This window comes from Lissotriton vulgaris, chromosome 6 (assembly GCF_964263255.1).
Source record: "Lissotriton vulgaris chromosome 6, aLisVul1.2, whole genome shotgun sequence".
NCBI classification, from domain to species: domain Eukaryota; kingdom Metazoa; phylum Chordata; class Amphibia; order Caudata; family Salamandridae; genus Lissotriton; species Lissotriton vulgaris.
In genome coordinates, this window is record NC_141694.1 from 1,750,143,769 (window position 1) to 1,750,161,100 (window position 17,332).

General features: G+C 40.8%; 1 protein-coding gene across 1 annotated transcript in view; it reads left to right on the forward strand.

The window, feature by feature from the left end:
* The first annotated feature begins 752 nt into the window (after positions 1 to 752).
* Positions 753 to 17,332, forward strand: part of LOC147709413 (xanthine dehydrogenase/oxidase-like) — a 1,362,843-nt gene continuing 1,346,263 nt past the window's right edge. The window contains exon 1 of the mRNA XM_086927983.1: positions 753 to 806. Coding sequence (XP_086784109.1) covers positions 776 to 806 — 31 coding nt within the window. The 5' untranslated portion in view covers positions 753 to 775. The remainder of the gene's footprint in view (positions 807 to 17,332) is intronic.

Sequence of the window (17,332 nt, forward strand, 5' to 3'; positions counted from 1 at the left end):
GTTACACTCATGATATGTTGTAATGAATCCCAAGGTGCTATTATCCACAGTTTTTCCTTTCTTTTTATCTTTCAGTAGTTCCTCTCAGTAGTTCCTCCTCAGTAGTTACTTCTCAGAGATATCATGTGTTCTTCTTCTTGCTTTGCTAATGATGAAGAAATGCAGTGTGTTAAACAGGTGTTGTCTGTTCAAGAATTAATATATACCTCTATTCAACCACCACAGTAGAATTGAAAATCTGTCATGAAAAAGGAGGCTTATGAAATATATTATGTTAATAGATTAAGTTATGATGAAAAACATAAAGAAGTTATACATCAGTCCTGGGACACTCCTATGAGCACCCTTGCGTTCCATAAAAACCTATTCATTATTGAAGAAGTCAATAGGTCTGATTTACTTTTTGAATCTCAGGCCACCCCTTGATTTTGCCAATGCATATCATAAATTATATTATATAAAGGCTCGCTTGACCCAAACCTAGTTCTTCGACTCCTATGGCTACTCCTTCTGTGGTTGGTCGAATGTTTTAAATGCAGATTATTGTAAAAGGGAGGAGACAGAGCTGGCAGAGTACAAATTAGGTAGCACAGTTATCTTCCAGTAGTGTATCATGCACAGATGTGACCCACGATTGAACCCATTTCTGTGTCTTTACATTTATTCGATGATGTTGTTGATGAAACTGTTAAACATGAATTAACAGGAACGTATCTCTTATAGACGAATCATATTTGCTTTTTTGCAGGTTATTGAGAAGAATGCTGACCCTGAAATGACCCTTTTGACGTACTTGAGAAGAAAATGTATCCTGCTTTCCTAATCATGAGTCTATGTAACTTGGGTCAGTAGCGCAGCAAGTATGCTGTGAGTCACCAATACAAGTGAGGAGAAAGAAATACACAGTACCTCGAAGAGGGTGCTTCTGGGTGGCATGCTCTTTTATACATGGAGAAGTAAGAAATAACTGGAAGAAGGCGCTTGTAGACGGATAGCACCTTTGCACAGCCAAAAGAAATTCCTAGCTCCCATGCACAACCTAAAGTACGACATATCTGGGTCAGAGTGCTCATAGAAGCTGGGAAGTAAAAGATTTCACTAACTAGAGTGTAGTGGGCCCCTTGTACTCTTGTGCACCTGTACCTGATGCAACCAATGATATCAAAGCCCCTATTTTGGTTACCAGTTTTTTTTTGCGTATTGTATAAAAAATGCCCTAAACTCTCCAATGAGCTGTCAATCTATCGGCTGAACATTAGAGCAGCATCCGCCGTGTAACATTCTCATACACCATTGCATTACAGTCACCAGAATCCATTCACCTGAATGCCTTTGTGTTTTTTGCACCGCCTTAATGCTGTCATTTATTTGAATACTCTTTTCAAAGTTTGCACAGCACTGTGGGCACAGTGGAATTGCATGCAATCGTACTGTTACCACCTGGTAAAGTCACCTGAGTTCTGTGCAGCTGCGAGTTGAATCCCTTGGAACAGGGAGTTACTGTGTGGGACCAATTTTTCCAGCCTTAAAATCACACACAAGTTGCCATTCTTCGGGGATTTACCACATACATTTACCACCTTCACTGAGCAAATAGTTAATGTATAGATGGGCCTGATGTTGGTGTGAAGAGTGTGTGTGTGTGGGGGTGGGGGGTGGGGGGACGGAGGGGTGGAGGAGTTGAAGGTTGGAGGAGTAAAGGAGGGACCGGAAAGGTGTTTCCTGGGAGGTGGAGCACTGTATACTCCCCTCCAGAAAAAAATGGTAGATGGGACTTGGCTGCTACTGCATCTAAAGCCGTATGTGATTTTTCCAGCCGAATATATTCTGTCTGGAAAAATCACGTCTGGATCCCCCAAATATGGAAAAAAACATTAGTGGAAAAACAGTCCAGGTTCTGAAATTTCTTTGATAACAGAAAGAGAGCAGTAACATTTCAGGTTTTAATCTCCGAGTTCCTGCTCATTTCCTACACTTTCTGGACGTTTTTTTTTAACATGATTAGCCTACACCAATTGGTAAATTACCTTCATTTTCTAAGGTCACACTGTGTAGTTGTATTGTGTGAGACGACTAAAATATAGGCCATTGGAGCCTCCTCCTTTGCTAGATGTATAATTTTTCCATAGATATCATTTATCGCTTAGTGGGGAATTTTTCTCGTGGACGGCATTCTGGAAAAAAAAGAAAATTATTAATATTTTCAGTACATGCCCACTCTTAGGCAAACTAGAGAAATTAATTTTATATCCATGTCGAGGGCTGATATGTTTAGATCAAAAGCCAGTTATTTCAAGAAGATAAATATCCATTGAGCATATGTGCCCGTTGCTTAAAGATCGACCCAGCTGAACAATAACACTTGGAATCCTACAGCCCAAACAACAAATCTTTTTAGGGAAGAGAATATTATTTAGTTGCTCACAAAGCAAAGATAAAACCCAAGGTTAGAGGTTTTAACATGCAATTGCTAATATAATATTTTGAGTATTTTCTTCTATTAAGAAGTTTGCATAATGACTATTTATTCGTGGGTGAAAGCCTAGGTCACCCACTACAGGGATAATATTGGCTAAAACATGTTGACCTATCACATGATTGCTACATCGTTTACATTAGGGTTGAAGAGGTTTCCTCTTTATTTTTAATCCTATTTCTTGGGGATGTAAATGAAGACCGGTAGTCCCACTAAGAGGCAGCTTTAGCTCTTCTTACTAATTCATGTCTGCACTCTTCCCTTTACCCGCACCACTGCACACATAGAGTTATCATTCTCAAGAGATCCTCTTCTGCACAGGAGTTGTAGCCCACACCGTATTAAGTAATCTATGGGGTGAGGAGGAACCCTAGGGTGAAGCATGCCATCTAAAGGCGTGTTAGGTTTCTTGTCCTTAAAACAATCATTGTTTCTAGTGCATGAGATTGTCTTTTTTTGTGATGACATTACCACCAGCATTTATTGTGTGTGTTTAAATTGGTATTGTAGGGAGCTGGTACTTGTAGTACTCTAATACCTCCTTTTTAGGTCTCGCCTATGCAGCGCGCTTGCGCTGCATAGGAAAGAGACCTTTAGCCGTCAGTTCCCTTTTACGCACAAAAACGTGGCAATGCGTGCATGTTTAGCGATTCCCTTGCGGGAGCGAGCAACTGGCGCCATATGTTATCAATTAACATGCCTTGCTGCTCGCTCCCGCAAGGGAATCGCGCAGGCCCCCTACTCTCTCTTCCCCTGCTGCCGCGTGAGGCGCGCGCTTGTGCTTGTTTCCTTTCCTGCAGGAGTTGTCCCAGACATGATTCCAAACGGGACTTCCTGCCCAGCTGATGGGGTCTGCTGGAGCAGTGTGAGATGCTGCAGTCATTCCACTACACCAGCAAGGGGCTCTGTACAGATGGCGTGAGTGCAGCGTCTGTCCGCCTCTTATCTGGCAACACTTAGGAGCTCTTGTCAGGCACACAATTTAATATCACTGCAGACTGGGTTCCTCAGTTATTTGTGGACTCTCACATTTGCGCTCTAACATTTCCAGGGATATATCTTATAGAAGTTCCCCAAAAATCTGTCTATTGTCCTTAATTTCCACTGGTACAGTTGTGTATTTATTTGGCCTCCCACAATACCTGCTGCTCTGTTTCATGTACGTCTTTGCTCCTAATGCAGATGCCCTGGGCTGTACCGTTGATGCCAGACGTTTTGTCTCTCACAGCGATTCCCAAGAGAGCACCACTGGTGGTGAGCATGGCTAATTAGCCCCAGACACAATGCACAAGTCTCTCTCTCCTGAAGCCCCCCTCCTCCCCACTCCCCATCGCAGTGCCTGTTGCAGTGAACCTTGGGGAGCAGGAGAAAGTGACAGAGAGCCGCTCATTGGCCCAGCCCCCAGGGAAGATGCCCAATGGAAACGCCGCTGCCTTTTAGTTAGGTTTGCGCGATAGAAATACCATATCGACACATGCATACTTGGCCAGTTCGGCCCTGGTGGAGTACCACATCATGCAGGGGTTGAGTGCTCTGAGAATAGGCCCCTGACAGCTGACCCCTGGGCACCGAAGTTGCAGGATAACCTCACTCAACTGCAAATGGTAAAAATTGCGCTGTGGTGCATTTATGCAAATGTTTCTTTCTTATCATCATTGACAATAGAGCCACAGTGACAGATTGTTGGGTTTGAATATTGTACATTTCATGGCAATGTTACAACATACCAGCAGAGAATGGTTAATTTGCCATTCTTTTGATGCTGTTACATCCTACCACTTGATGGCTTTTAGTGAAGAAGGGCTCATTTCCTTCCTCTCGCTCCATATCGGCCTGCTGACTTCTGCAGCCGTGTTTGGACATCACTGACAATAGGACGTGTTCTTCTTCTTTGTTGGTGATTATATTGGTGACATTTTAACCATTAGAGATCGGTACCCTGGATCTTGGACCCCCGGCTATCTTTGGAAGTCGGAAGGAGTAATATACATGTAATATCTTTCATATTTGGATGGAACTCTACTGCATTAACCTGTGACTTGAACGCTGTACCAAATATTGCTGGACTGTCAGTTCCCTCTTTTCTCTCACATTGGGCACCCGAATGGGCCCCTCTGTGAGTACACATTTTTTCCTTCTGCGTGCTGTCTTGAGCCACAATTCTATTGATGTGTACCTTTCACACTGACAGTCAATTGTTCTTACTCCAGGTGTTCCATATTGTTTGGTGCTGATGAGACCCCTTAATTGCCCCTGGAGTTGAAACGCTGTCGTCACATATTAAAACACACCACTTTTTACATCATCTATTATTTTGTCAGAAGGCTGCTAATATCGATTTATACATACCTGTGGTCCTTTTGCACAAATTGAAACCTTATGTATGTCACAAAACTGTCACTCCTTTTTTAGGTTCTAGGCCACTTGGGACACTGAGCACACTGTCTGTTTGACTCTATGACACAAAGTGAAAAATTAAGTAAAATAACTTTTTTGATACCCTTGGTGTGTATGGTCTTGATTCTCTCTCTGACAATTTGTTCCCACGATTACATGTCAATGAGCTTTTTTTTTAAATTATCAAATAGTGTATACATTGACCACAGGAACCATTGTTCTTTGTTGCATAGTTGATACCCTCGTTCCTTGTGAGTAGGGTTACCCTTGTCCTTAGTACATAAAGTTATTCAACTCAAAGCATTGCATAAGAAAGCATCCTTTGAAGTTACCTTCATTTTACTGTAAAGAAACATTTGGAAACCTATGATTACATAAAGGATAGCAAATATCAATGGAAGAATTGAATTATATAAACGCATGAAATTTTTGAAGCTAGCAATAAAACAATATCATTATTTAGATACACAAGCCAATTTATGCAACCCATACTCTTGGATAACTCTCATTGGATTTATAAATGAAACAACCTAAAGGTTTAGGTTCATTCATTACAAAGCAGCTTTGAACTGAATGCAATACGTTTCGAGAAACAGGGTAATTGCAAAAGTTTTATTTGTCACTACATTATTTGTGTACAAGCTTTGCCAGACTAGTCGTTCATTGAAGCCCTAATTACGCTACTAGTTCTTAAAAATCACAAGGCTTCCTGAATTTTCAACCTTCTAAGTGGATCATTTATCCTGGTGTTCCTTTTTATTTCTTGGTGAAGAAACCACTGCAAATGATCTTCTGCATGATGATTTTCTTCAGAGTGAAAATGATAGCTTCTTGTTACTAATGCAGGACCTATGGCTGATGATTTTGCATCGTATTTGTCTCTTTGTTTGGCCCGTATATAATAGGCAGAGAAAGTGTTGGCAAATGCCACTCCTAGTGATGCAGCGGAATTTACAAGCTCTGGTTATTCTAAAATACCATACTCACCTGGGCCCATAAACATTCATACAATAAGCTGTCAATCATCCAGATCAGGACCTAGTTTACCTTGTAATATATTTTACCTGCTCACCAATTCTTACCAAACCTTTACACCTTAGTTCTTATTTTAATCTGGTCGATAGATCAGGTTGTTAGCATAATAGGCATAAAATGACATTTACCTTTATTTCTGACCACAGACTTGGGAGAGTTTTAAAAGTTTTATCTATGTAAATATTTTGTGAGTGAAATACCAATACAAGTCAAACACCAACTTATCAAGGAGAAATTAATGATCAAAGCAAAACATAAAGACTTAGTAAAATCTCATGACTTTGTTTTATGGGGTTGAATTTTTCATTGCTTTTCTCTTTTGAAAACCTTTCATTCTTTTATAAAAATTTCCTTTTATTTCTTCAAGCTGAATTTCATCATATTTTCTTTTCCTCCCTTTTTCATTCACTCCATACCATTTTCTTTTTCTGGAGCATTTGCACCAAATTATTATTGTTAAAATTAATAGTGTTATTCCCAATAATGGCATCAGTATTTGTACCTATAATACTTCTTCCTACATTAGAAAACCAACTACCTAATGAAGAACTACTATTTGGCAGTTTCTTCCGTACACTGTCAACTTCCAGTGGTTTCAATTTTTCATCAAAATTTGTGATATTTTTTACATATCTCCCAATTTCAATACTTTGGTCAGGTATGTAGGTGCAACAATGTTGTGCCTTCAACAGTTTACAGACTCTGCCCTCTTTTGCCATTAATATATCAAGGCAAAACCGAAGGGGATGATGCCAAGCCATGTCTTTCCTGGACCTAAGTTGGCATGGTATACCCAGACGTGGGTCCCTTGCTCACTTTGCCACTGGATTCAAGCTAGCCTGGCTGAAGACTCCTGATTAACCAGAAACCGGTCCCAGGAGGCTTGTTTCCGGTCCAGGTAACACATGGCTTGGCAGTTGAGGCTGGACTGTTCCATGAGGCACAGGGACAGACTGATTTGCATATGGCCATGTCTGATCTGGGGTGGCGGAGTGAGCTAAAGAATGATGATGGATTAAACCCAGATCAGTCGACTGAGGGTGAGTATTTGCAATGTTCAACACTCCGCCCATCATCCCCTTTGATTTTGCTTTGTTTGCCCTAAGCTGACAGGGTATGCCCAGACGTGGGTCCCTTGCTCACTTTGCCACTGGATTCAAGTTAGCCTGGCTGATGACGGCTGATTAGCCAGAAACCGGTCCCAGGTTTCTTGTTTCCGGTCCTGGGAAAACATGGCTTGGCAGTTCGGCCTGGACTGTCCCCATGAGTCACAGGGTCAGACTGATTTGCATATGGCCATGTCTGAACTGGGGTGGCAGAGTGAGCTAAATAATGATGATGGATTAAACCCAGATCAGTTGACTGGGGGTGAGTGCTTGCAATGGTCAATACTCCATCCATCATCCCCTTTTGGTTTTGCTTTGTTCGCCCTATGTTGGCAGGGTATGCCCAAACGTCGGTACCTTGCTCACTTTGCCACTGGATGCAAGATAGCCTGGCTGATGACAGCTGATTAGCCAGAAACTGGTCCCAGGATGCTTGTTTCCGGTCCAGGGAAGACATGGCACGGCAGTTCGGGCTGGACTGTTCCCATGAGGCACAGGGTCAGGCTGATTTGCATATGGCCATGTCTGAACTGGGGTGGTGGAGTGAGCTAAATAATGACGAGGGATTTAACCCAGATCAGTTGACTGGGGGTGAGTGCTTGCAATGTTTAACACTCCGTCCATCATCCCCTTTGGTTTTGCAGTAATATGTCAAGAGCAAGTCGATTTTGCAAAACGATGGATCTGACCGCAACTAATTCGCTATTGATCAATAAGAATCCTCCAGCAGTATCAGTCGATAAGCGATCCACCACTGTAGATAACTGATAAATTCTTTGTGTATTCAGAATTACTCCTACTGAATGTATCAATGCAGTGAATATATCTCCTACAATTTCTGAAAAACTATCTCTTTTCTTGCTTGTTAGTCCGTTATTTTCATCATTGCTTCAAGTGATTCTTTTTATATGGTATACTTTTGGGAACACTATTCCGAAATAGCAACTCCCATACCAGTGGTCAGGCAGCTTAAAGTAAGCTTTGTTCCCACAAACATAATCAACTCCAGGTAATACTGAATCAGTTCCACCTTTTAGTCCCCATCCCCTTATTATCAGAAAATTATGCTAACATTCACTGGAATCAATAAATATATTGTTATATCCTGTTTTTTAACCCTTGGAGACAGATTTTCCCTTTCTTTTCAAGGTCCAGGGACATAGCAGTATGAGTCTTGCCAGTTACAATAACATTTTCCCTCTCAGCCCTCTTAGGTATCTGTGGTTTCGGTTCAGTAGCCCTTCTATGGAAATCCTGTCTCCTTTTCTCTACTCCCTTCAAAAATATATTTTATTCTTCATGTAACCTGCATGTTAGATTATCCTTATGTGCTTCAGCTATATCTATTGTTTTCATTGTTTAAAAATATTCACCCATGAATTGTGAATCTCTACTACTAAGGACAGGGTTCATATTTCTACGCAGGGGAATATCAGAAAAAAGCACATCTATGTTAGAATAATAATATTGTAATTTCCAAGTTCTATAAATAAACGATCTAAAATACTACATGAAATACCATGTCAAATGGTAAACGATGATATGTTACTCCTTCTGCTACTGATGTCGGTAATTTCATACACACATAACAATCACCAACTTCCATGGTTTCTACATAATGTACTAACAAATTAGCAAAAACATTTAAATCTGTCTCATTTTTATTCACACTGTGATGTAATTCTATCTCATCTGGTGCTTCTAATTCTACTCTGTCTTGCTTAATGTTAGCTACCTTTCCATGTGCATTAGTGTCATTCCTTTTATTTGCAGTCATTAGATAGGGAATGGCTACTGTCAGCCCTAACCATACTATAAGTGCTAAAAATAGGCTACATATACACGTTCTACAGCATCTTTTTATACAGCTTCGTTTCGGGTTTCCAGAAGCTCTATTATCTGCCTTTTTAGACTGTGGAAATTTCTCCCCTCTTTTTGACTTTTGTACAGAATACAACCTCGGGAGTTATTCTTTCAAGTTTGTCTCACTTCCTCGTCAATTCGATCAGCATTCAATTCTTCATCACTATCTCCATTTATTTCCAGATTCTCAAAATCTTCAAGAATGACATATGTCCATTCAGGACCCTTGAACGTATTATTCAGTCTTTTTAATCGTGGAATTCTCCTTCTTTGTTTATCTGTTGACTGTCCATAAAGTCCTGCTTACCAGATTAAGAGCATGTGGCATATCAGATCAAGCCTTGTCATGGATAACATCGTTTTTGACTAACAGGACACAATCAATCGCGCTGGGATCATTCAGGTCACCAGTACAAGTCATTTCTACAGGGGTGTCGCAGGGGGCTTCTCTGAGTCCTCTGTTATTTAATGTATATATGGCCCCACTCGTCTCATTGATATCCAACTATGGGATCGAGATAACTTCGTACGCCGACAACACCCAATTGATCCTCTCATTGGATAAGGCCAACACCAAGGCAGAGGAACATTTTAAAAACTGCCTGAAGGCTGTGTTGCAGTGGATGAGAGAAAATCATCTCTGCTGCAATACCAGCAAGACAGAAATTTTACCAATTGGGAAAGACAATCCTTTCCAGCCAAAGGATTGGTGGCCAGATGACACTACAGCACGGCCATCAACTGTGGAAGTGGCTAGAAACCTAGGGGTCTGGTTCGACTCTGGTCTGTCTTTTAAGCCTCATGTCCTGAAACTGATCGGGACTTGTTTTGGGTTTATAAAAACCTTGAGAAAGTTCTTCAGTCTAATTCCCCTGGGAGCTAGAAAGACCGTGGCAGTGGCCCTGATATCATCAAGATTGGACTACTGTAATAGTCTCCTTGTGGGAACCAATAAAACCACCCTAAGGAGATTACAGGTAGTCCAGAACGCAGCAGCCAGATTGGTGCTGGGTCTGCCACGCAGAGCTTCGGCTAAAGCTGCATTAGAGACCCTCCATGGGTTACCGATTTGTAAGAGAATTCTGTTTAAACTGATCCTGACAACATTTAGGGCCTTCCACAAGCTAGGTCCGGGATATCTTTCAGCAAGATGTAAGCCATATATCACGACAAGAACATTAAGGTCAACCACGGCTAATTTGCTTTGCGTCCCAACATTTAAGCTAGTTACCAGAGGCGGAAAGACAGCCACTGTTCTGGGAGCCAAAGCTTGGAATAGCATGCCCAATTAACTGAGGGCCATTAAACAAGAGAGCCAGTTTAGAAAACAGTTAAAAACATGGATTTATGGGTTATCTGTTGAATACTGTCAAAAGCTTATCTAGGTTTCAGTCATCTATCTGACCGGTTGTAGCTAGCGCCAGGAGACTCCGTTAGGAGTGACAGTTGTGCTTTATAGATTTTCATTTCATTTCATTTCATTTCATTCATTCATTTCATTTCCAGATTGACTGGTTACTTCGTTTGCTTGTTCAGGTTCTTCACCTATTGTCTTAAGGCTATATGTGAGACTCTTGATAATGCTAGGCCAAGTATCACCTTTCCTGAGCCTTTTAGCTGGCACTGTGCTTTCTGTTTCTTCAAGTACTCTCTTGTTTTCGTTGATGTGTGGCATGACGAGATTGTTTCTGTCTTCTGAATTCCTTTCTATCGGACCTTGTCCAGGGCTTATTACCTTAACCGTTTCTGCCTGGATGCGTTCTTCTACTCTATTCTGACCCAGTTCAGCAGTTTGTTTGATTTCACTTTGTTCTCCTTCTCCTTCCTGAACTTGTTTTTCTTTTCTTAACTGGCCCTGCTCAGGTCTTACATTTTCTTGATTTTCTTCTACCTGGGCGTTTTCTTTAATGCCTGTCTGTCCCTCCTTAGCCTCGTGGGTGTTGCTTTTATTTTCTTCTGTCTGAGTTGCTCTTTCCTTATCTGGTCCTCCTCAGATTCGATGTTAGCTTTTTAAATAAAATCTGCATTATCCTATTCCTGTCTCGTCCTCACTATCGGTCTGTCTGTCTACTTGAGTTTGACTTCTTGTTCTCACAATAATTTCAGGAATGTACACTCCTGGGATCCAGTCATCTTGGCTGGTGCTAGGTTGTTCTTCTTCAGCTACTTCAGGCTCTATTAACTGTGATCCTTCAGCTGTACAACCTTCAGCCACCTCAACGGCTTGAGCTTGTTGTGAATCTACTTCGTGAGTTGCTGGTACTCTTTTGGTATGGCTTGCATGTATCCAATTAGGCAAGCCTGCACATTTCACAGCTGTTGTCGTAACCAATATAACCTGACGTGGCTTTTCCCAACTTGGTGCTAGGCACGACTCTTGTGTGTGAATTTTCACTACTACCCAGTCACCGGGATTCAGATCATGCGCTTGGTTCGGCTGCCTGGCAATGGTGTCTTCCCCAACCTGGTGAGAGATTGAACACACTAGGTCAGCTAACTCTTTGCAATACCCCAGAACCAAATCATCAGATATATTCAACTGCTTGTGTCCTGGTATACATGCTTGCCTCATTGCCCTTCCCATGAGTATTTCATGGGGACTCAAGCCTGTATTTTTGTCTGGGATACTTCTGAGTCCCATCAGGCAAGAGGTAAAGCATTAGGCCACTCCAGTGAGGTGGATGCACACACCTTTCCCATTCTTGACTTGATCTTGACTTCAGTTGCTCTACCACTCCAGAAACCTCTGAGCGGTATGCAGAGTGCAATTTTTGATCGATTTTAAATGCTTCACAAATTAATCAAATTATTTCAGTACTAAAATGAGACCCTCGGTCTGATTCGATAGTTACTGGAAATCCAAAACGAGGTATGAGTCCTCTCAGTATAAGTTTGGCCACTGTCAAGCTGTCATTTCTCCTGGTCGGGTATGCCTCCACCCACTTTGAAAATAAACAAATAATGAAAAGTACATACTTCAATCCTCGACAAGCAGGTAACTTAATTAAAATCAATCTGAAGTCTTATGAATGGACCCTCAGCTTTCCCAATCTTCCCTGTGCAGACCAGAGTTTTACAGCCAGGCTTCATTTGTTGACAAATTAAGCAGCTCTGGCAAAGACTCTCTGCAACATTCCTAAACCACATTGAACCAATCTTGTCGGAAAAGTCTAATCATTGCATCTATGCCAATGTGGGTGTCTCCATGATAAATTATAGCCATTGGTGCAAGCATACAGTTAGGTAACATAGGTCTTCCATCTAGATAAATCCATCCAACATCCGCCCTTCTCTGACAACCTATTTTCTCCCACTCCTCCTTTTCTTTTTCTTCTGCTTCATCTTGTAAGTCTCTCATTTCCTCCCATGTTCCTACATTCCCAAGTAGCTTAAGTTGGCAGCTGATTCCATATGCGTCAATTTTTTTGTTTACTGCTATTTTGAATTTAGCTCAATGTTGGGCCACTTGGTCAGGATAACGATTACCAGCTGTTACTTTATCATTTCCTGATTGGTGAGCAGCAAATTTGACCACAGCCACTTCTCTTGGCAACTGAATTGCTTCAATTCTTTTACAAAATTTCTATTTTTAATAAGGGTTCCTGAAGAAGTCATGAAATCCCTTTGCATGCAGAGCTGGCCAAAGTCATGCACAACCGCGTAACCATATTGACTGTCAGTGTATAAGGTCACTCTCCAATATTTTCCAACTTTGCAAGCTTTAATTAAAGCTATCAATTCGGCTATCTGTGCAGACTTGACTCCTGGTAAATAGGATGCTTCGACTATTCTAGCCAATGCACACAGAGCATAAGCATCACTCAATCCTCCTTCCTCATGGCACATGCACGAGCCATCTACAAACAGCTCATGTTCTGCATTCTTTAAAGGTTCTTCCTATATGTCTGGACGTGGTTTGGTACTTAATTCAGTAACATCGAGACATTCATGATCAACATCCTCTATTACTTCCTCAAAATATGGATCTGGTAACAAGGTTGCTGGGTTTAAGTCTGTACATCTGACTATCGTTACATTCTCAGCCCCTAATAACACTCGCTCATATTTAGTCAGCCGACTAGGAGTAAGGTACTGAGTCTGTGTTCTTGTCAACAAAGTCACGACTGCATGTAGGACATGCACCTTTACTGGGTGTCCATTACAATGGATTCACTTTGTTCCAGACTCATGCATGTTGCAGCTACAGCTTTTAGACACCCTAGCAATGCTGATGCCACTGGGTCCAATGTAGCGGAAAAATAGGTCACTGGACGTCGTATAAGGCTATGTCTCTGTGTTAAGACTGAAAGTGCACAATTATCTCTCTCTTCACAGAATAATGCGAATTCTTTGGAAAAATCTGGCATAGACAGTTTCGTAATTTTACAAAAGCTGTCATGCTTTCATCATTCCTTTCATCATCCCTCTCTACTGGGTCTTTTGCTCATTTCTTGGTCATTTGTATTAAAGGTTTTGCTAGTACTGCAAATCCCACAATCCACCGCCTGCAATAACCTACGACTCCCAGAAACATCCTTATCTCTTTTTGGGTCTGTGGTAACTGCATATGTCTTATTATTTTTATTCTTTCTAGGGTCACTCTTCTGACTCCTCTTTCTATTTGGTGTCCCAAATATTTAACTGAGGTCGTGCAAAATTATAATTTCTCTGGTGACACTTTATGTCAACCTTTAGATAAATGATTTAGTAATGCAATGGAATCAGTAACACAATCACTTCAAATTTTTGATGCAACTAATAAGTAGTCAATGTACTGCACCAAGACTGATTGGGCAACACCAAAGATTCAAGAAATGTTTTCAAAATCCTATTAAAAATCAAAGGACTTTCAGTGTATCCTTGTGGACCACGATTCCAAACATAAATATGCTCATCAAATTTGAACAAAAACAAAACGTGACTATCAGGATGCAGAGGAATGGAAAAAAAGGCATGGCATGAATCTATTACAGTGAACCATCCTGCATTCCATGGTATCTGATATAAGATCACTGCTGGATTTGACACTATTGGACAACATGGTACGACAATGTTGTTTATTTTTCTCAAATCTTGGACCACCCTATATTTTCCGTTAGATTTCTTTATACCAATTATAGGTGAATTACAAAAACTGCTCATCATCTCTTTTAGAATGCCTTGCTCAACCATTCATCCAACCATTCATCCAATCTCTGCGGCTTTATTTTCTGACTCATTTTGTATTGTCTGGTATTTGGGTGAACTGCACCTTATTTTACAGTTACTTTTATTGGGTCCACATTTGCTGTTAATCCTACTTCTTTTCCAGTAAATTCCACACAATAGGATTTACTGTTTGAACATCTTCGGGTAACGCAGTAGGTGTCATCATAGAAAACATGTCATTTACTTCTGTTGCCTTTTCAGCTAACATTATTTTGTATATTTCGTCTTCATCAGGAGTCGGAATTGCAACACCATCCTGTGTGTAAATGTTGTAAAATATTGTGCATTTCATTTTGCACAATAAATCTGTTCCTAGAAAGTTCACAGACTTGAGTCACACACAACAAATGTATGCATTTCTCTAAAGTTGACAATACATACCTCCATTGGTCTGGTAATTGGGGTCCTAATTTGTTTATTAGAAATGTCCACTACCTGGATCGCTTCTCCCAAGAGGGGTAGGTTTGGTATGTCTGCTGTTCTCACAGTAGAGCCAGTAGCACCAGTATCCAGTAAGAAGGTGATGTTGTTTCCTTCAACCTGATCATCTACATATGGACCTGACTGATCTATAGGCAAAGATGCGCCATGTACGCACTCCTCTTCACCCCTCTCCGGCACCATCATTGTAGGTCTGCCTCAAAAAATGAATCCTGCAAAAGAAACTGTGGGGTTATAGAATTTTTCTTACCACTTCCCTCCTGGAATCCGGTGTCCACACTGTACTTGACTTGACTCACAAAATTTGGCATAGGGGCAGGTGGCAATTGACTCTGTACAACCTGCTGCGGTTGCCTCATTGACACCTCATCCAGCATCTGTGGATTAAAATTTTTATTTTGGACATTGTTATTCTGTATAAGCTTACACTCGTTCTTCTAATGCCCCAATTTCCCGTACCCGTGACAGGGAAACTTTTTCTTTGCCTCTTCTTTGCATTCTCCCTCTTGGTTTACCCCCACTATTTTTACCTTGACCTTGACCTTTCCTTGGTTTTCTGCCTGATTATTTAGCTGAAGTTCTTGCTGCTCTACTGATTTAACTTGAGCCCACACACTTTTTCTTCCAAAAAATTTTGTCGGTTATCAATTTCATCCCTGCTGTACATTGCGCACTTGAGGATTTCACGTATGGGCTTTGCTTGCCAACATAACATATGCTGTTTAATCATTTGGGATATCGCTAACCTTACTCCAGTCACAAAACGATACACAAAATTTGTCATGTCTTTCTTTCCAATGTTTTCAAACCCATGGTACTGCTTAAACACTTGTAAAAGTCGTTCTTAATATGCATGTACTGACTCATCTTTTTCTTGGGTTGTTCTGTCGATTTTTATCCAATCAGTTTCTTTTGGGGGAATCTTTCCTTTCAGATAAGTGATTACCTGATGATATTTTTTCATTACTTCTTCTGACAGGGCTCCTGTCTTTGCATCTCTTGGGTACTCATCACTAGGCCAATCTACTGTAATTTTACATTCTGCCCATAAATCAGCAGGAACAACTATGTCAAATAACCCATCCAAATCCTTCAACACAACTTTTGAGACTTTCACTAATCTTTCAACTTGCATGTACCATTCCACTGGTTTTTCTCTTAGTTTTGGAAAATCATTTGTAAATGATAAAATTTCCCGTCGGTCCATGGGACGTATATATCCTTCTCCTGGGACTTCCCTCATTGGACACAACCTCTCCACATTTTCTGCCTCTTTCTTTTTTTTAAAACATTTTATTTAATTTTATTAAGTACCCGGTACAGTTAATTAAATACAGTATACAATTAGCATAAAACCACTATACATGTATCAAAGCGTTAAAAAAAGAAGAAACATTACAGATGTAGCAGCTGTGGATAATATCATAATTCATTTCACAGTTTACAGCTAGAAAAGGATAGCAACAGGGCTGTAGGCGAGAGTCTCTCCAGATTTTTAGCGGGGCCCATAGTTTTAAACCTACTTCACTAGTTTTCCTGCCTCTTCCCCTATAGAGTGTAAAACACAAAATATAGAGGGCAGACTCAGTATTATGAATCCCTAAAAGGCGAGAGAGCCACATCTGAAAAGACGGGGGCTTACTATCATTCCAACCTGCTGCCAGAATAATCCGAAGGATAGCCACAGAGAAAAAAAAAACGCTTCTTCGTCCTTATTCAGTTTTAATTTGCTGTCATACCCAAGAATCATTAGGGTTGGGGATAGGCTGATCTCCATACCTAGCAACCCCTCCCAAAATATCTGGATAATCATACGAATCTCTGAAAGCTTATCACAGAAAAAAAAAATGGGCTAAATCAGCTGCTTCCTCAGTTCATCTAGGACATTTACTATCATCCCTCGTACGCCACCCAAATAACTTAGCTGGGGTAAAATATAAGTTGAATATTGTCTTATAATGCTGGGCTCTCAGATTTGTAAAGCGGAACCATTTCCCAGCCAAATCCAGCGCCTTTACTAGATCAACCGCAGGATCCCCTAATTTGACCATCCAAACTGATTCAATCTTATCGATATCATTCTGGAGAGTTAAGATTAGGGCTTTATAGATAGGATTGATTTTCACCCCCACCTACAATATATTCCACCACAGTATTTTTACCCCTTGGGGAGATATATGGCCTTCTTCTAGATAGTGTTTGTTGCAACTGCAAAAATGTAAATCCTTGAGCAGCAGGAATTTGATATTTACCCTAAATTTCAGTCAAGCTTAGCATTCTCTCTCCAGTATACAAGTCTCCAACTCTTCTAATTCCTAGTCCCTACCACAAACCCCAAAGACTATCACTACCTAAAAACGGAAACAGGCTAGAATTCCAAAGTTCAGTATAATAATAAATTTTCGAAATTCCCAGAAGTTTCTGGATACCTTTCCAAACCTGCCAGGCACTTTCCAATATCTTGTATCGTTTTTTGTTATAATAACGCTTATTCGTTTTGCGTAAAAGTACACCGGTGGTCTCCTTGCCGAACAGCAGCTCAAAAATGGAGGGTGGGTATTTAACCCCAAATGAATGGTCAGATGTATTTTGGGCACTATCTAATAGGATAGTCATCTGGCTAAAGAGACAGCTCAACATATAAAATCTTATATTAGGAGCCTCTAGCCCCCCTTATCCAGCGGTAATGAGAGATATTTCATAGACCGTCTAATTTTGCCATATTGCCAGATGAAATTCGCAAAGGCTGCTTCTAAAGACCGTAGCACATCCTCACCAACAACCAAGGGAATAGTATGAAAGAGGT